Source organism: Haemaphysalis longicornis, unplaced genomic scaffold (genome assembly GCF_048455015.1).
Source record: "Haemaphysalis longicornis isolate Haplotype H1 unplaced genomic scaffold, Haemaphysalis longicornis Haplotype H1 scaffold_3, whole genome shotgun sequence".
In the NCBI taxonomy this organism is placed as follows: Eukaryota; Metazoa; Arthropoda; class Arachnida; order Ixodida; family Ixodidae; genus Haemaphysalis; species Haemaphysalis longicornis.
Window position 1 is genome coordinate 73,036,765 of NW_027526335.1, and position 19,665 is coordinate 73,056,429.

General features: G+C 46.5%; 1 protein-coding gene across 1 annotated transcript in view; it reads right to left on the reverse strand.

Annotated features, from left to right (window-relative positions):
* Positions 1 to 2,838: 2,838 nt before the first annotated feature.
* The window catches only part of LOC144175269 (putative fatty acyl-CoA reductase CG5065), a 32,220-nt gene continuing 15,393 nt past the window's right edge, over positions 2,839 to 19,665 (reverse strand). Inside the window, exons 7-12 of the mRNA XM_077704363.1 lie at positions 17,824 to 17,868; positions 17,560 to 17,678; positions 12,838 to 13,077; positions 6,182 to 6,311; positions 4,640 to 4,767; positions 2,839 to 2,944 (exon numbers count right to left, since the gene is read on the reverse strand). Coding sequence (XP_077560489.1) covers positions 2,839 to 2,944; positions 4,640 to 4,767; positions 6,182 to 6,311; positions 12,838 to 13,077; positions 17,560 to 17,678; positions 17,824 to 17,868 — 768 coding nt within the window. The remainder of the gene's footprint in view (positions 2,945 to 4,639; positions 4,768 to 6,181; positions 6,312 to 12,837; positions 13,078 to 17,559; positions 17,679 to 17,823; positions 17,869 to 19,665) is intronic.

A 19,665-nucleotide genomic window follows, 5' to 3' on the forward strand; every position in this document is an offset into this window, starting at 1 on the left:
TCTGATGCTCCTCAGTTAACTGCCTTTTTACAGGGTTGGTGAAATTACTGCCAGTTTGCCTGTAAGATTTTCGCTATTTCAATTGAATTGGTCGTAGCCGCTTACAAACCAAGATTGTATAACGCATTGCTATCTGCATGTCTTATTTCTATTAAAGGAGCCATGAAGAGAAAATACAACTTCGTTTAATTTGAAAGAACTAGGATTCAGCATCTCACTCAGCTCCATTACAGCCACAAAAGATGTTTTTTAACGAAAAAAAAGCAAGAAGTATTTAAAAACTTTCAAATTTTGCGCCACAGTGACGTGTTATGAGCAAGAATGACGTCATACGGGCCAACAATAAAACACAATTTTCAGTGCGTTAACTGCACGTTAGCATTCAAGTGACGCGGTCAAATGGAACTAGAGGCCCCATTACAAACATCCCGTCATGTGTCGTCGCCACAGGTCAGTTAGGCGGCCGCCAATCGCACAAACAAGGTTCCGTGACGTCATAGAAAAGTTGCGGGAAATTGGCTAGGGGGTCGCTACGGCTTCACACGTTTTCGTCCATATCTCCGTTATTTGTTCGAAGATTGCGATGATATTGGTATCATTGTTATCGGGACTAAGCCATCTTTTTAATAAACCCAACTTGTATTTTGTCTTCATGGCTCCTTTAAGAAATAAAAGAAATGCGGGGGAGTTGGTTTGTACGTATAATTTTTGTGCAACGTGACCAAAAGTGGATTGACAGCAGAAACTAAGCATTGATATCTGTTCAGGAAGGTGTTGGCTGGGATTGCCTCATCAATTGTTCTGTTTTTTTTTGGTGGTTGATTAACTTACATAAAAAAGGGGAGAAACGATTTGATGCTGACATTGATTTCTCACACGTTTCAGAGGTATAATATTGAGGGCCTCATACCAGCCAGTCGTAGGTTTAAAAGCTTCTGCTGTCGGCATTGATAGATATATCGCGAGTTTGCATGCTCGAAAACGAGCTGAAACACTAACGGTAAGATACTGAGCTTAGTTTACTTCGCCGCGAACTTGGTATTGAGTGGAATGCAGCATGAACTACCAAGATGGAATCAAAAGGCTACAGCCTTGTTCGTATTTGTAATTCGTACCAGTTTCAGTTGTACACAGGAACTGTTTCGCATGTTCAGCTGATGAATGTGATGTTCCAACGCCATGAAGTAAAGTTTTTGTCTTGATCTGCGCAACATGCACTCCAGTTCCCGCGAACGCAGAGCATTATAGTGAGACAGAGAGGTAGATAATACATTTATTGAGAGTCTAAAGTCGGTTGTGTGGTACCTTGTCCACTAAAGGCCATATGGCTTCATGGCCGCCTGCGTCTTGTCGACCAGCGCAAGCTGTATCGCCAGTGAAGGGCTGAACATCAAGATTTCCCATTGCTCTCGGACGAGAATGGGCTAACCGGTCCACTCCTTTCGCCGCTCTGTGAGTGTTCATTTATTTGTGCCAATGCAAAGCTTCCCGCACATTCTGCTGTACAGTTTGGCATTATAAACGTCTACGGATGACGGCGACCCTCAATAACTTCGTCAAGAAAGCCACTCACTGTCCCAATAAGCGGTCTTCCCTGCTAAGCGGGGTGTCGCCATCACTTGTGCCTCATAACTCCATGTTGGAACCTTCTAGCATGTATACAACGCAAGGGAAGCATCCTACAGCGTCCCTGCCTCCAGAGGACAATGTTTTACTCGATAAACCTGAACCATCAGCCGTGAAAAAGCGCGCCATCTACAGCAGCGAAGACGTACATGCAGCTAAAGAGGAAAATCGGGCTGCTTTTACTGTAGTCAGGTATAAGAGGTCTAGACCTGCTGGCAAAGGCCTTTCTCTTGGGCCTTTCTTCCGTTTCCCCCCTTCCCTAACAACTTTGTACGCCGGCTAAACACTCTGATTTCTAATAAAGAGTTTCTATCTCTCTGTCTCTGTCTCCATTGATATCTAAAAGAGGGGTCCGGAAAATAGAGGAGGGGTGGATTTCCTGCGCTGAAGTCGCACTCCTCAATTTTTGTGGTGGAGCGATCGTGGTTTTACAAAAAAAATATACATTCGGCGCGCAGCGTACTGCTCCGAGCAAACGCTAGCAGTGCAAGCTCTTCGCATGTATCCCACGCTGACCAAAGTCTCCGCAAACTCCGCACCTGTGTCGCTGCAGGAACCAAAAGAAACCTTGAGAACAGAAGGCATCAGTTCGAGCTTGGTTAATGGAATCTGTTTCACTCTGATATTGTTATTTACGGGGCATTGGGAAGTGTATCGTGAGCATAGCGTGGTGGTTCAGAATAATGCGTCGTACGGAGCGAAAGACGTGAGGGTCATTTTAAGACAGAGGACGAGTCACTGAGCGTACCTGGCCATCTGCTGATCAGATAAGCAATTTATTGTTTCACCATTGCCGTCGCTTCTATGTGTCGTCCACAGGCAACTGGCTTGGTAGCTGCTATAGAGAGAGAGAAAGGAGAACGAGAGAAAAAGAGAGAAAAGCCTTTATTGGAGGCATGGCGGGCTTTAGACCTGTTGGGAGAAGTAGGGTTGAAGTATGGAGTAATATGAAGTAAGCTCTAGAATGAAAAAAAAAAAACGATTGGTCTCATCGTGAGTCTTCTGGGAGGAACAGGAGTCTTGTGTGTATAGTGATACAAAGAGGTAGCAGGCCCGTCGTTCTAGACTCCTCGAGCAAGACCACTCGATTGTACGAGCAGTGCGATCGGGTGAAGGACGGGACTGTCCATCGAATGAAGATTTCTGGTTTTCTCGCGGCCTCCACAACAGCTACCGCCGTGAAGGCAGGAGTTGGTGATTTCAGAACTAAGGTCAGCGTGAAGTATTATAGCTTCGTTCCGCCTGTGACCGTCTCTTCAGCAGGCGCCACACAAAGGCTACGGGGAGTAGGTTGAAAAACCGGTGCTTGGTGTAAAGCCTGCGATGAAGGAGATTAGGTAGAGGGAATTAGGTTGAATTTAGAAGAGAAAAATAGGAACAAGGTCCAAAAATATTGGAGGCGGATGCCGAGTTATTCTGAGATTTGCACTACGTAAAGAATAGGCTCCGCAAGCTTCCCTCCTGAAACGCTCCGTATATACGGAATATGAAAATGCAGAATTTTTACCTTTGCTGACACACCACCTGACTAGAAGCAGGGATATCTGTCCATAACACGTGATTATATGGTACGGTACTACGTCAAAAAATTTCCACGGGTTTTATTTCTGTACGACCACCAGAAACACCAAATGATGTTCCGTATGAATTCTGTATATACGGAGCATGCGAAAACATACGGAGAATGTATCGTGCCTTATTTTGCTCTTTAGTTCAGACATTAGTGTCAAAACTATGTCAAACGTTTCTAGTTTGACAAATAACATGAGTCCTTTGCGTTTGGAAAGATTATCGGCATCATAGTTAGACCTGGTTCTCCATATGAGTTCCGTTTTCCCATAATTCCGTACAGATGAAAGGTTTCACTAGTGTTTAACGTATTAATTTGGTTATCTTCCCATCCATAGTCAGTTGGCGCCGATAATACATATCATGCGTTTTTTTTAGTTAAAGCGTGGTGGTCACAGTGCTGAAGTTAGACCAGGTGAGTTAATAACTTCCCGAACTAAAAAAAAAAAAAGAAGGGCCGAAACATTCACATGGTGGTACATTCCCAGCAAAGCTGTAACGGTTTCATGGTGTTGCACGAATACACGAAACAAAAATAGCGCAGACACCTAAGATTTTCTTATGTGTTGTGAATACGAAGGCATGAATGTCCGTTGGAACGCCCGAGGCGCCTTGCTTCCGCCTCGCGTTGTTGAAAGGCATTGTAACCTTGCCGCTTATGGCACTTTGCTCTGCGGTGCCCCTGATGGCTTCGATCCATCTCCTGCGGAGTGTTTTGCTGCTTGTTCCTGCTCCCATGCAAGGGGAGAGTGGACAACAATGTGAATTTTTCTGCTCGTTCACTCGCTCTTTCAGCTGTGTTCTACTCGCTCCATCTGCGGTGTACTGGCGTGGATGCTTACTTCGAACTACCGCCGAGTTGAAGCCCGCGTTATGAACGGCCTTGTGCTATGAAACGTTTTCGGCTATGAAGCCTTCCCGCAGCGCCTTCTCCCCTTACCTTGATTTTTGTTCGCGGGCTCGGGTACCTCCAATGGGAACGCACACAGGGCGCGAATAAAGAGAATAGACGTAAGCAACTTATCTTAAAGCTGGCTCGATACGTTTTCATAGGTTGGTAGGACAGCTTTATGTTGTAATTAGTCGGACTATGTGGTTGCTCACTGGCGCCAAATTCGGACCTGCGCCAGAAATTTGGTTGATCACCAGCGCCAAATTCCGACCTGCGCCAGAAATTGGTTGATGACCTGCGCCAAATTCGGACCTGCGTCAGAGATTTAGTACTAGAGCGAAGCTTTCGCTCCTGACTGATGCGAAGCAAAATGGGTATCGTAGGAAGGTGTTCATTGACCAGCCAGTCAACATTTCAATGCATAGCTGCCACGATACCACAAATACCGATGACCCATGGTTTTGAGAGCTTGAGTTGCCTGATTCATTTGGAATTATTCACACATAGGTCCGAGGGCGCGAGATTCTTGCACATTTACACAGGCTTGCTTACCATTTCATGCGCTTTCGTGCCTCTGAAAAATCCGACACGTCCGCGTTGAAGAGGTATCTGTGAATGCCAAGCATGTATTCGTCCCAGTACGCGAACCACGGTAGGGTCCGGACGTCAACGTTGAGCAACTGTAATAATAAGTAGCGATGTTATCAATGGCCTGTCGTTGTGCTTTCAAAGGGATGTTGTGAAGTAGGGGTACCTCCCGGCCACGGCGGCCTCGTTCCTGATGGAGGCGAAAAGCAAAAACGCTTGTGTGTACGAGATTTCGGCGGACGTTAAAGATCCCCAGTTGGTCAAAATTAATCCAAAGTCCTCCACTAAGGCGCGCCTCATAGCCTGCGTTGCGTCGGCGCGTTAAGCCCCACAATCAATCAATCAGTAGGGGTACGGCGTGAAAGATCTCCAGTATCGATAAACCGCGGGCGAATAAAGGGGCAATAAAAAATTAAGCACGGAGTTCAAAATACGATCACTGCATTGGGAATGGTTGCGTAATAAATACTGCAGGTATGCGTGCGCACGTAGCGACAGAAATATAAAGGGTGATAAAAATTAGGTCGGCAGGTTTTTTAAAATTTGGCGCTTATATCTGCGTGAAGACCACCTCTAGAGTGATGCTATGCGTCAAGGGGGAACCAGAAGTATGGGGTAATTATTGATGTCGGCGGCTTAATTAACTAAAATTGATTAATTAACTTTTAGTGGCTGCAGTAAGCAGACATGTTGGTATTGAAACGTTAGACGGAATCGTGTTTCTACGCAGTTTCATTTTGCAGAATTCTTTTAGCACATCCGTACTCCGAGATAACGAACTGCGAAGTTTAATTTTCGTTCGCATGATTACGCATGCCAGACCGTGACGACCAGCCCAAAGATACTCACTTGTGTCCCTTGGCTGCTGTGTACGGTGTTTAGTTTGACAACGGGGTGGAGGCATAGGCAAAAGTGATAAGTGGCACCCCTCTAGTCTTGGTTGGCGTTATCGCAATCTGAAGTACTCTGTACCGCTATCGCAACACAGGAAAAAAGGGAGGAGCTTTGCGCCGGTCCTGACTGCCTAGCACGCGTAATAATCATGCGAACGGCAATTAAACTTCGCAGTTCTGTATCTCGGAGTACAGATGCGCTAGAAGAATTCTGACAAATAAAACTGTGTAAAAACACGGTTGCGTAAAACTTTTCAAAATTAACATGCCTGCTTACTGCACACACTGAAAAGTCAAATTAATCAATTTTAGTTAATTAAGCCACCGACATCAATAGTTCCCCCATATTTCTGCGTCCCCCTGGCAGCATATCCTCACAGTAGAGGTGGTCTTCGCGTAAATATAAGCACCTAATTTTAAATAAACCTGTTGACTTAATTTTGATTACCCTGTATTTATCGTTTGCTGCGCCATATGGTGGGTATAGTAACGCGACATCTGGATTAAAGCAGGTCAGAGCACTAATGAGAGGAGAAACAGATGCGGACCATATCTGCAGACAGCTGTCCGGAAGAGATGTTTGGGGCTGTAGAAAACTTGCGCAAAAGTGTACCTGCTTGTCCGCTGGAGAGAGGTCTGCCACAAGTGTTTCCATGTTGTTCGATGGGAACAGCCAGCCCCGCGTGGTAAAGTACTCGGCGATGTCCATAAACTTGCGAACTTTATGGTAGAGCGGCACAAACCTGTGAGGCGACAGAACTTAAGGAAACTGATTCGCCTATTCGGTGCATCAAAATAAAGGGGCATTTAAGCGAATTCGAGGTTGCATTGTTTAGCGCAGCAAGAGCGGCCTTGGTGAGTATAGAGTCCTTGGTGAGTATAAAGGGGTCTTGCAGACAAAATGCAAGTTTGGTTAATTCGAAAGATTGGTTAGTTAAGATAACACTGACATCACTTTTAACGGAATCTCCACTGAAATAAACTATATACAGTTTGAAGCTTGTTTCAGTGAACACTCATATAGCAAATTATCGGCTAAAGCGAACTAAATACAAACTCTGTTTGGTCCCGCCTTATTTCAATGACACGTATTCTTTTATAAAGAAACTGAAATTGTGAGGGCCGTGCATGATATCCGATATAACGAACAAATAATTGACCAGGGGTCTGAGAAGCTACTTGAAAAAAAAAAACCCTGTCGTCCGAAACTGCAAAAGTATAAAGGCCCTTTTGTTCCTGGACAGTGCTGTGAGTAGCCACCAGACGAAGATCATATACTTCATCAAATAAATAAGGACGCAGGCCTGTTTTGTCAAGTGAATTTTGTTCTGTTGTAATTTCGTGTACTCCTGTTCCAGTTCATTGAGATTGAAATACAACAAGGAGAAAGGTAAGGTAATTACGTTGGTTATAGTGCATTCGAAGCCTTAAAAAATGCACTTCTGCATCAAGTACTTTTGCGCGAGCCAGATTTCTGGTTCGTTAGGGCCGATTTTTACCGCTACTGTTACAACGGATATCAGATATAACGGACGAATTTGCTGTCACGATACTACTTTATTATAACGCGGTTGGACTGTAATTAAGAAAGAAAACCCGATGGCCATGTGACCCACTAGCTCATTTCGAGCACTAGAACCTATGATGCAACGCAAAATAACAATCCAGCGCAAATACAACGCAAAATAATAGGGCTTATAAGCTTGCAGATTCACATATTTGTGCTTAAATTTAATGCATATTTTTTTTAGAGCAGTAAGAATGCTGGGGTAAACAATGGAAGTTGTGACGCACACGTAAACATATAGCCATCAATGAGTACTGCGTGCCATGCGCCGGTAAACTGTTTACAGCGAGCAGTTGGGCTGACCTTCAACAGGTGAGGCTAGCGCCGCCATTGCCATGAAGAAGAAGAAGAATAAGAAGAAGAATAAGAAGAATAAGAAGAATAAGAAGAAGAAGAAGAAGAACAACAACAACAACAACAAGAAATTTATGTGTTGAAAACATATTTACAGAACAAAATATAAACAAGGAGATCCCAAAGCGCAAGGCTGGAGGGGAACCTCCTATTACAGATAGAAAATAAAAAAAAAATTCAATTCAGCAGCAATGTCAGCAGTGAAGAGAAGGTATAATGAGTTATTGCCAAATAAAACTCCGAGCTTTTTGTGGATGTTATGCATGTACACCGTGCGAAATTCAACATAAATATTTAAAAACAATGTTACACAAATAATAAAGTAATTAACAGGTCAGGGGTGCGGTGACAAATACAGCATAAGAAATATAGGGTCGAAGCAGTTACGCAAATTTTTATTGTAGTTGAGTAAATATGCACGGAGATTTTTCTTAAGACTTGGTAATGATGGTGATTGTTTTGTCTCTTTCGGGAGAGAATTCCAGTTTTTTACAGCCACAAAAGTAGTGTTAAGCTTGCCACAATCGGTGCGTATTTTAGGTAAAAGTAGGTTGCTAGCCGAAGCAAACCTGGGGCAATTCAAATTTTTTAGTGAATCGCGGTTCAATATGCTAAATGAACCGAGGTTTATGCACAGATTTGAACAGGAAAATAAGGAGGCTGAATTTCACGAGATTCGTGACCGTCAGTATACGATATTCTGTAAGTAACAATAAATCGTTAGTCCGGTATGGGCTAAAAGTGATGGCCGAATAGCTTGATTCTGCAGATGTTGTAAAGAAATTCAGTGGGTCGTGCATGCGTTGCCCCAAGATGCGGCGCAGTATAAGAAATGACAGTGAACAAAAGCAAAGTAAAGTGAGATTAGTGCGGGAGTTTTAAACAATGGGCGCGCCTTTAAGAAGATTTAAATGCCAAAGGCAGCTTTCCGTTTCACATGGGCGATATGGCAATATGACTGGTCTTTAACACGGCTTGGTTTCGTTTTCGGCCGTAGGTTACCATGGTGCTCAGCGAAGTGCGCGGTCAGAAAATGTGGAAGTCACGGCGAAAAACATGCGCCGTCGTCGGATGAACCAGCGGCGATCGGGAGCTGATGGTGTGGGAAGAATAATCGCCATGAGAGTCTCACTGGGCGCAACTTCAGAAATACTGTCCGTGTGTGCGGAATTTCGCAATGCACCGCTTTCCGCACAGTGAGAGCGACACGGAGACCAGGAGTCGCTGGACTGCCATTCTCCAACGGAAGGATATTGTTCCAGAACATCGGCAGGGGTGACCTTTTCAGACCGTAACGAAAGGCTGCTGGCAAGCGTACAGTCCGCACCAATCTGCCTCGGCAAGCTTGTTTTAAACCAAGGGGTCAGCAACCTGCGGCATTCGGCCCGCTGGGCAGTATTACGCGGCCCCAGCACGACGTTAAAACCAGCCTATCCAATCCTATGTTTTTGTTTTTGTAAGATTTTAACCGTTTTGTTTTGCTTGTAGCCTATGATTGTTGATAGTACCTTGTTTCATGCATTCTAATAATATTCTGCAGGATTTCTAATCCGGTTTTGTACATTATTTTCAATCAGCTGAATTTTTCCCTTTTCCTGGAAGGCTCCACCCTCCTTATCGATATGACATCCACGAGTCCGCCTGGCTGTTTTTAGTCGATCGAAACAATGACTCCCAGATTCGTTTCCAGTTTTCGCATATCAGCTTTGCCACGTAGTAGAATATCTAATCTCGTCGTGTTACTTAAAGCGCACCAAACGCATTTGATCTCCCCGCCTGCATCCCCGGAGCGCCGCCGCTCCATTCCCATGAGCTACTAGTGACGAGCGCAGAAATGGCACTGCATGGACTTCGTCGCACTGTAGGCCTGTATTATGCACGTTGGTGCAACCAGAGTGAAGCCTTAGCGGCAGTTCCCTTGCGCCGGAGGCTGCCGCTTCGACGTTGTTTCCAACTGTGTTGGTAATCCGTGTGCGAACGAATCCGTGCATGCTCATGAGATAAAAGTCTGACAACCAACGGCTCAAAGCCGTTTCATTTATACAAGCGGTAGGGCACCTTTTGAGGTTGAGGGCCGAGTTGCATGAAGCCGACACTAGAAGGGTAGGACTGCAAATGGGGCGGGAAGGAGGGGATGCGGGCCTGTTTCTTTTGTTTTTTTTTTGGACCTGTGCAAAGAAAGGTACGTTATCTGGCTAAGTGTGAAGGGGGGAAGCAATGCCAAATTGAAGCGGTCTTGCCTTTTGCTTGTCTAACCCCGTTTGAAATTAGAATTGTCATGGCAGCCTTAAGGAGGGACAGGTGGAGGATGCACGTTCTGACGTCGGGCCGGGGTCCGCACAACACTTCCCCACGTGCTGCCCGCGGGCCGCAGGTAGCCACCCTTGATATGTATGGTTGCTCAGTACGTAGAAATAGAAAAAAAGTTCTGTCAAACAGCTATGAAACGCGGGAACGCTGGAACAGGAGTTTGGCGATCAGAGCCTGTCAAAACAGTGCTTTCAGACGCGTTATGGATCATTTTTCAGGACGAAAAGGTCTTTGAAGGTTGGCACACAATATCTACCCGCCCGATAAGTCCTCATCCATAGCGAAACGCCCAAATAATTGCAGAATTCGCCCGTAAGGCCACTCCGGCGCTCGCCCATACGCCCCGGTCTATTGAAAGCCACGGCGAGAAACGCGTCCGAAAGGACAGCAATGCTGAGTGACGTCACATGGTCCAACATTGCAGTGTCCAGGCTCTGTAAACTCTGCCGCCCGGAGGCGCTTTTAGCTTACAGTGGCCAACTGGCGTAAGCGACATCGCCTTCTGTGACTGTTTGTCCAGCATACCTGATATTTTACGAAGCAAGTACTATCAACAGTAACACACATTATCCAGGCACAAATTCGGCCAAAACAAAGTGAGGGTGAACAGCGATCGCCAGCGGTATGGTGGCGTCATCTAGGAAGATCGACAGCAAATAAAGCTTTCTGCCGCTCGCTGAACCCCTGGTCGGCATACTAATGTTCGCGTAAGTACTTTCCCTGGATACGTCATTGTAGACGTCAGGAAATACACGCTTCAGCGGAAATATAAAAATTATGGCTCAAATTGTTCTATTTCTCAGTGAATAACGCATCGTTTGGTGCCGGACAAGCGCTGGAGGAACTATAAAACACCAACTCTTTCGAATAAAATTAACTTGTATTTTGTCTGCATCACCCCTTGAAACACACTAAGAAACTAGACCACAAAAATATCAATGACGTAAGACAGGTGATTTGCGTGACTGTCAACCCCGGATACTATTTTAAGGAAACGGGCATGCTCACCTGTAAAACTCGAAAAAAAAAAAAACAATTAAAGCCGTCCCACTCAATGTGAAAGCTGTCGGAAGTGCAGATCAGTGATTCGCCATAATGGGCTGTACCGCCGTTATCCGCTTACTGCTACCCCCCCATGCAATTCGAATTTCCCGCCTTCGCAGTGCTCGCGCGCCTCTGCCTGAAACTGCGCCAGCGGGAGTTCTGTTCTCTTTGCGCTTTTCTCCCCGCACGTGCCGGCGTTGCATTGCCACATTTTGCGTTGACTATCGTAAAAACCAACCCAACGGGCGTCCTTAACTAAGGAAACGCGGGTGCTGCCGGTTACTTACGTATATTTTCCCTCAAATGTACCTGTAGTTTTCTTTGCGCTAAACAACAGAAAGATGTATGACAAGCGCCAGCGTTTCACGAGTTTCGAATGCTTATGACTATATAAACCGCTTGGCTTTCGAAGCCTCTGGGTTACGCCGCAACCAAAAGTGTTACTTGGATTGAATTTGATTGGTTTGGCTACACTGGCCAAGGTTGACCAGTTTCGCGTAGCTCCTAGAGAGCCGTGCTGCGCAAGCGCGAGGATTGGATTGGACTGGATTGGACTGGATTGGCTTGGATTGGAATTTTCTTGGATTGGATTGGATTACATTTCGATTGGGTGATAAGCAGCAGTAAGCATGATAATGAGCTAATCCTAGACAACCAGGAAAGCTAATAACAACCAGCTGAACCTTAGCTCACGCTACGTATATCCTGGCATAGCCGCCTGGCTTTCGAAGCCTCTGGGTTACGCCGCGGTGAAGGGACCGTGACAGCCTACACCGTAACACCGTGGCGATATGCTTGGTACCACCGAGCGAGCCAGGACGACAAGGCGGGCGCCTAAAGTGCTCTGCCCTTAATAATCCGGCACTGCGCGCTTTCTGGGCCAGTTGATGTTGTAGGGAACGCGAAAGCATTAGTGTCCAATCGCTGAACGGACATTCTGCCATTGTAGGCGTCGCCGTAGCGCCGCAGAATTGGATGACTACTTAGTCGCTCGCTGAGGCAGTGGTAGTACTCGAACATCGACCCGGTGGGTTATGGAATCACGTCTCCTGTTATTATGCTCAGCATTCTTTTCGCTTTGCGTCTTTTATTATCATATCCGTGACTAGGTCTGAAAGCCTTGTCCAATCCCAATGTTCTGCCTGTATAATAGCCTTAAAATAAATAGGTATAACATTGGACCTTACGACGTGGAATGTACGCAAAGCTGCGTACACCAATTGGCGACGTTAGAGCTCAAAGCATAATCTTAGGCCTGACCTCGGTCCCGCACATATCAGCGTTCACGTACGCATGCAAAGAGGACTCCTATGGACTTCAGTTCGTGTGTCTAACGCAAATTTCCAACTCGAATGCCGCAATACATTCACTAGGTTCACGTTTACTAAGCTAGAGCCGGCGTGCCTTCGTGGTATGAAGACGCGCACTCGCCTCGCATTCCGTAAGCGCTGGGTTCGATTCCAATCCAGACCAACATTTCCAATTTGTTGCTTTAAGCTCAATTGCTTTACTCTGTGTGCAGGAGGTTCCCCGAGTTGCTCAGTGCAATCCGAGCATTATTTGACCTGCTCTTTGTTTCTTGCCTCGTCAAACACCTGGGTGCTTTCTCTACGGTACAATAACCAGAACGTTTGTATCTTATTCCTACCGGGACATGTAAACCTTTTGCAATAATAAAAGATTAATAACTCAGGACAGAGCTACAGGGGAGATTTATACTGCACAGTCACGATGATGCGGGAGGTGTTATGAACAACAGATAGCAGTATTAATCTCAGATTCCGTCCATAACTATAGTTCTCCAAGGAAATAAGGACTGAAATACGAGTCTACGAATATCCCATTGCAGGAATCACCGTACGAATGTCAGCTTTCGCCGTTGTAATTCCGTAGTAGTATTAACTCATCGAATGACTCGTAAAGTAGCAAACTTCCAAACTTGCTAATATCCCGCTGCTGCGAACATTGCCGTACTAGAAGCTGGAGTTACAAACCTTGGCTCTCGACCGATTAGCTGCAAGCCGAGGTCTCCAACACGCGCGGGCAGGTAGTTGTGGCGCCAAAGGTTGAAGCTGTGCCACAGCGGGTTATTGGTTACGTAAAATGCCGGGTAGATCGTCGCTTCAGGCAGGGGGTACTGCACAATCATTTCCCGCATCCTCGCGGTCACGTCGGCCCACGTCTGTTGCTGCAAGGCTCCGCTGGTGCAGTGGTAGACCCTCACGTGCTCTGCCCTGCACGCATTCGCACACGCAGAACACGCCGGCTAGAGCTTCTTGCACTCCCTGCACTGGTCCGGTTCTCTCCGCACGTACACTGGTACAGCGCGCAATAACAGGGTGGCTATGAGCCTGTATGCACAGACGATTAAAGCAGCAAAATAAGGGCGGTCTAGTTCAATTGCACATGCAGTTCGCATAAAATATCCGGAATCATGATTATATATTTACAATTGACTAGTCTTAGAACATGGTTGAAGCGAATGCTGCGGCTTTTTCTCACCGATCAACCTTGTCCACCATAGGATGACCGCTCAGATTTTGCTCCTCGTTGTCAAGAAATGCACAGACCAGAAAATTATGAAGCCTTTTCGCACGTGGAAACGCTCCGCGCACGGATGCCGTGCCTACCCGCGCGGCCGACGAAACCGCATAAACCGTTGCAGGCCGTGGAAGCTACCGCCTGTCGCCGCTCGCAAGAACAAATTTATGGCAAAACAAAGTTTCACATGCAAGACAGTGTGGTTAAATATTGCGCTAAGCATTGCCACCCACGTTGCTTGTAAAAGCGGCGATTAAATATCTTCCGGGGTGCTAAGCGTACAGTTCTCTATGCCGACTGCCTAAGGATGTCAGGGCAAGCGACCCGGCTTGGCTAGCGCGGAGGAGCGGGCTGTGCGTTGCCGTGCCGGTGCTCACGTGATGTCGTGAGCTGCAGCAGGATGTCGCTGCCTCCGCGAAAGTATCAACGCATTCCGCGACATGTATATTTTCTCCGTTCGCATTAATGAAGTGACGGCGAAGGGAGAAAGTGAATCATAGTGGAGTAAAAAATTGCGTTAGGAATTGTCGTCCGCACTGCTAATGAAAGCGATGACGAAATATTTGTCTGGATGCTGAGCATGACGTCCCCTGCATCCCAGCCAGACAAGGTAACTTCGAGCTGTTAAGTAAAGCCATTTCTGAAACTATTCACGCGCGAGAGTGTTGCGCTTCGGTTCCCCCAACTTTATGTGGACCCCCAACGCCGTGTTTCCTTTTTCTAAAACTACCTGGTATATAATTACAGAATTCGATTCTAAGCTGTTTAACAGGCAATCCAATTCTCGCGGACATAACTGCCCTTGAATTTTTTAAATAACATTGCTTATATTTTCCCTGAAATGTTTTCCCCGCAATGCGTTTCAGTAAAATAGTGAGCCCTATTGTAAAGAGGTTTGGCTTATAGCTGATGCGACTCTATGTGTACTAGGAGTTTCATTTGCTTGTTATAATTAGGAGGTTTTCAGTGAAGTGATAAACGTTAAAGAATACTCATCTGCTTTGAATACTGCACATCTACAGGGCAGTATGTTTAGAGCAAACGGCTTTAACTCTTTTTTAACACGAAAGTGTTTTATTCCCGGATACACAAAGATTACAATGACGTCATATCCGTCACGGAAATGACGCCAGTTTAACCAAGCAAGCGGCCTGTAAATGGCGCACCCCTGAATAGAGGGTAATCTTGCGGGGAAGAAACCTTTAGTACTAAAGAGTACGTTATATTTAGGGTTGTTTGTTTTCGGGTTTTATATTTCAACACGAAAGTGTTTTATTCCGGGATACACCAAGAATTCACTGACGTCATATCCGTCACGGAAATGATGCCAGTACACCTTTGCCGAAGCGACCCGCCAGCAGGACGTCGCTCACCAAGCACACGCACAAGAAAACCGCCGACCCGCAAATGATGCTCAACTGCAAATTTCATCGCACATTTCACTTTCGTGTTTTACGAATTCATTTGACAGCGGAATCAACCACAGTTTCATTGAAACTTTTCTGACCAACAATTTATGACAATTAATCGGTAAGACGGCTCTGTCATGACGCCGAGTTTCATTTAATTGCCATAAATACTTTGGTTGCAATAAATAAGCTAGTACATTTGTAAACATTCTGTGCCACCTCTGTGTCCGGCGCTTTAGAGCTTCGCCGGGGATCCGCCTTCACAGAGTGGAATGGCTCATGAATATTTTTGTAAAGCTGGCTTTTCTACTTTGTGATTTGCAACGAAGCGCGCTCCCGAAAAAAAAAAATGAGTTCTTGCGAGTTTTACTTCATACACTCAGCAACAGTCAACTCAGCGACACTAATCTCAGTGAATTAACTCACCGACATAACTAAGGCGAAAGATGCCAAATCTTTCACGAGCGTTACTATCAATCGTAACAAAAGTATGCCAGGTATGACCAAGAACAGAGAGAGTGCGGAAAGCGATCTTTGGACGGTATTGTGGCGCAACCTATTAAGGTGGACAGTGAAAATAAAGGCAACAGAAGACACCTTTCACCGTTCTCAGAAGCCGTAGTCAACATACTAGAGAGTTCGAACATAGCGGCTGGCGTACGCTATGCTACGGCGGGCGGGTACCAGGATCCGACTGGGCAGGTGCGCATTCGTTCTGCGGGGACGAGCGGCCCTCCTCGTCCAGCCCGCGCATTCGTTCCGGTATGGTGTGGCCGTCCTGTCCGTGGGGGCGCACGCATGTGCAGAAGGGTCCCACTTACCGCTGACCCTTCCGTAGCGTATACGCTACGGGCTGTGCTCGAACTCTCGACTAAATTCCCTTTCAGGTACCTCCCATGAACATGTCCTCGCTGACGTTAGAAAACACGCGATATAGCGGGAGAATTAAAATTTTGGCTTAAATGTTTAAATTCAAAGTGAATAAAGCATCGTTTCCTGCAGAAAGTGCTTAGCGCCCTTAAAAATACCAAATCTTTTGCTTAAAAGAAACGTATTGTGTCTTCATGGCTCCGTTAGAGGAAGATGATAAGGGGGACAACTGCGGCTCTCTTCCTTCCCTCTTTCACGTTGGTGCCGCTCTAAGAAACCGCTCGTTACAGTATTGCCATAGTAAAAGCCCGGGCAGGCGTGGGGGGCTTCGCTGAGCTTGCTTCTTTGAAATTGTTTGGAGGGAGGGGCGTGGGAGGCTGCTAGCATGCACTACGCACGCTCAATTCTCCCTCAGACTTAGGACTGAGTAGCCAGAAAAACTCTCGTCTGTTTTAGCTGGACAAAGCGGTACAAAGGGAGCCAGGAAAACAAATTGCTTCTGGCTAGAGGTGTTCTCTGGTTCTCGAGACGCGCCGGATTCACGTGCCCTGAGAACATCACCCTTTTTATGTTCTTCACGTGGATTTATTTAAGACCATATCTCCCCCGTAGAAACACTTTCAAATAAGAGTAAATGTGCGTATAAATTGAGTACGTGTACAAGCGAGTACAGACTGAGTACGAGTTCGAGTTAGCACAAGGTGAGTACGAGTACAGTCATAGACGAATGAAACGCGGACTCGAAAATATGAACCAAAACACGCAAAATTGAAAAATACTGTTCCTGTAAGTGAAATAATGGTGCGCTACTGGTATATTTGGAAGGCCAGATTTCCCAGCCTGGTTAGTATAATCAATATCCGCGCCAATGTAGCCTGCATGGGAAGAAATCACACTGGGGCTCTTCGATTGGCGGTTTCGGACTCACCGCGGACTCCCCGAGAAGCAGTCCGGCATTCGATTTTCCTATGTATCCCTATGGCTTCTGGGAATCCGCGGACTACCCGCAGTGAGTCCGAGACTGTAAATCGAAGAGACGCACTATTTGTGTGTTCTGCTTCGTATTTTCATTTGTACATGACTGTACATGGGAGTACAGATGAATTGAGTACAGATTAAGCGCGGCACTCGTGAGGACTAATGAGTTTGAATACAGGTGAGTACGATTAGAAATGAGTATGTGATGAATGAAGTACGAGGGATTTTAGTGCACACAAGGTTTTTGAGCCTGTGTTTGAGGGAGTACAGCACGAAGGAAAAAATTGGTGCAAATTGCACTAGTGGCGCAAGGCTGGAGGAACAGGAATGCTTCGGGTTGACCCAATAACTTCTTCCGGTTTTTCTAAGTTTTGTTAGGTTTTGCGATGTTCTTGCTAGGCTAGGCTAAGTGTTGAGGGGTGAGGCCAAGTATAGCCGGATTTTACAAGGCCGTTCCGGTCGGTCCCCCACACTGACAGCGGATTCCAAAGGGGGAAGAAGCTAGGGTTACCCCCAGCTCCGCTGTGTCTCCAGCCTTGCACCACCAGAACGAGCTGCGACATTCTTTTCGGTTTTAGTAGCACAAGAAAATCTATTACTTTTAAAATGGTATGTTGTTAGGGGGCGTATACGCATATTCCTGTCGTGCTCCCACTCGAGCAGGCAGGAAAGCAGGCTTCACTCTCCTAAAACCTTATCTGCTGTGGTGCACCTTTTATAGGCGGAGAAGTTTTTTTTTTTTTTTTTTTTTTTTGCGAAAGCCACCGGAACCAGCTTAAGCTGCGCTGTTAAAAATTGTGATCGAGTTTTAGTGCGTTCTTTCTGTTTTTCCGACCTACACTCATGAGTGACAGCTATTGCGCACTCGTCTTTTTGTACTCGCTGAGTTACATTAATGAAACGAGTGTTGCAGCGTACCTTGTAGTTGCAATGTGCCAGGCCACAGAAATGATTGTATTAGCCACCATGTCGACAGGAATGATGTCGGCAATGCAGCCCTTCTCCCCAATGAATGATTTTTGCAGCCCCAGGCCACACTGCGGAGAAAAAAGCGACAGAACAAGAGTACGCACTGCAGCGCCTTCTCCAAGGACTCGACAGTTGTCATTTTTCCACTAACATGAAGCTCCGTTAATTAAAATTAAAGTAAAATAATTATTGAGGTATTTAATGAAAACTTACCGACACTATAACCCCGGTTAGGCCATTATAGTTGTCCACCCAACCCTGAAAGTAAACGTTGCAGGGAGCGTTACGCTCAAATAGAGTAGAGCTTTACAGGGTGAGGGAACTCCAGAAGCAAGTTGTCTCGTATCAGTGGATTACAGTACATACACAATTTTGACACCATGAGGGGCGTTAGGTGGTGTCAGAGACGAGAAGCATAATGTAAAGATGGAGACGGCGCGATGTGGGCCTTCGACGAAAAGCGCTTCAGCTAGCCTTTTTTGCAGAGGAGTGGTGTCCGAAACTGTCTGAGAGTGAGGATCACTCGATTAACCGGTTAACCGTAAGATGAAACTTGGCATGTCCAGTAAACAACGTGATTTTTCAGGCCGCAAGAAAATCAGTGGTGGAAAATGCAAAAAAGGCAACACACGTGTCTCTGCCGTGTCGGCTGCTTAGACGATCGTGTGAAGTGCACGTGTTTATCTCTGTGCTCTTCTTCCAACCTATACTCTCATCGACGTAAATTTATCTCCTCTGGACGCTAATAGCCACCAGCTGTGAGTGAGTGAGTGAGTGAGTGAGTGAGTGAGTGAGTGAGTGAGTGAGTGAGTGAGTGAGTGAGTGAGTGAGTGAGTGAGTGAGTGAGTGAGTGAGTGAGTGAGTGAGTGAGTGAGTGAGTGAGTGAGTGAGTAAGTGAGTGAGTGAGTGAGTGAGTGAAGGAAGGAAGAATGTAGAAGAAAGGCAGGAAATTTCACCTGGCTAGAGCCTAGTTTGCTATCCTGCACGTGGGAAAGGGGAAATGGGCAAAAAAGAGAGAGGGAAAAAAAAGAGGAAAAGTTGGACCAGACACGTATGCCCAGCACTGAGGCACTGACAGTGATTGACACTGGAGGCTCTCAGTCTATAGCCTCGTGTTCAAGTTCGTTGCCCGTAGAAAACGTAATAGTTCCTTAGTCGCCTTCTGAGCGGATGACTGAGAAGGCCAGTGGCACAGAATCTTTCCCTCCGAAAATGGCCGCCAGAGTCCAGGTTCCTCAGCGCTGACGACAGCTTTTTTCTTTCAGCCGAGTAGCGTGGGCACTCGCATAAAACGTGCCGTATCGTCTCCGATGTGCCGCACGTTTCGCACTCCGCCCTTGCTGCCATTCCTATTAAGTACGAGTAAGCATTTGTGAATGCCACCCCCAGCCAGAGACGGCAAAGAAGAGTTGCGTCAGACCGTGGGAGGCCTAGTGGAAGGGGACGTTGCAGGTGCGGGTCAAAGGCACCAATGCGTGCGCATGTGAAATCTTCTGGAGACCATTGGGAGATAGCTGTTTCTCGGGCAAGAATGCGGAGGACCCTAGTTGCGTCCGTCTTAGACAATGGGATGAGTACAGTTGTCGCTGTTTGGTGCGCCAGCCAGGCGGCAGCGTCCGCACTTTCGTTGCCGACAATGCCGCAGTGGCTAGGAAGCCACTGTAGTGTGACATCATGACCCGCCTGGGCAGCACGGTCGTATACCATTCTTATTTCTGTCAGGAGCTGTTCGTGAGGTCCCCGGCACAGCGCTGACTGGAGTGAGTGAAGTGCAGGCTTCGAATCACAGAAGATAGCCTATCTGCGGCACGAACTTTGCTCGATGGTGTGAAGAGCGCTACGGATGGCTGTAAGTTCTGTAGCCGTGGATGTGGTGAGATTGGCTATCTTGAATTTGCTGCACAGTGACAGTCGTGGTATAACAACAGCTCCGGCAGAACCCGACGATGTTACCGAGCCATCAGTGTATACATGGGTTCGGTCGCTGTATGTCTCGTGCATGTACGTCAGAGCGAGCTGTTGCAGGGCCGGAATTGGAAGTTCCCGTTTTTTTGT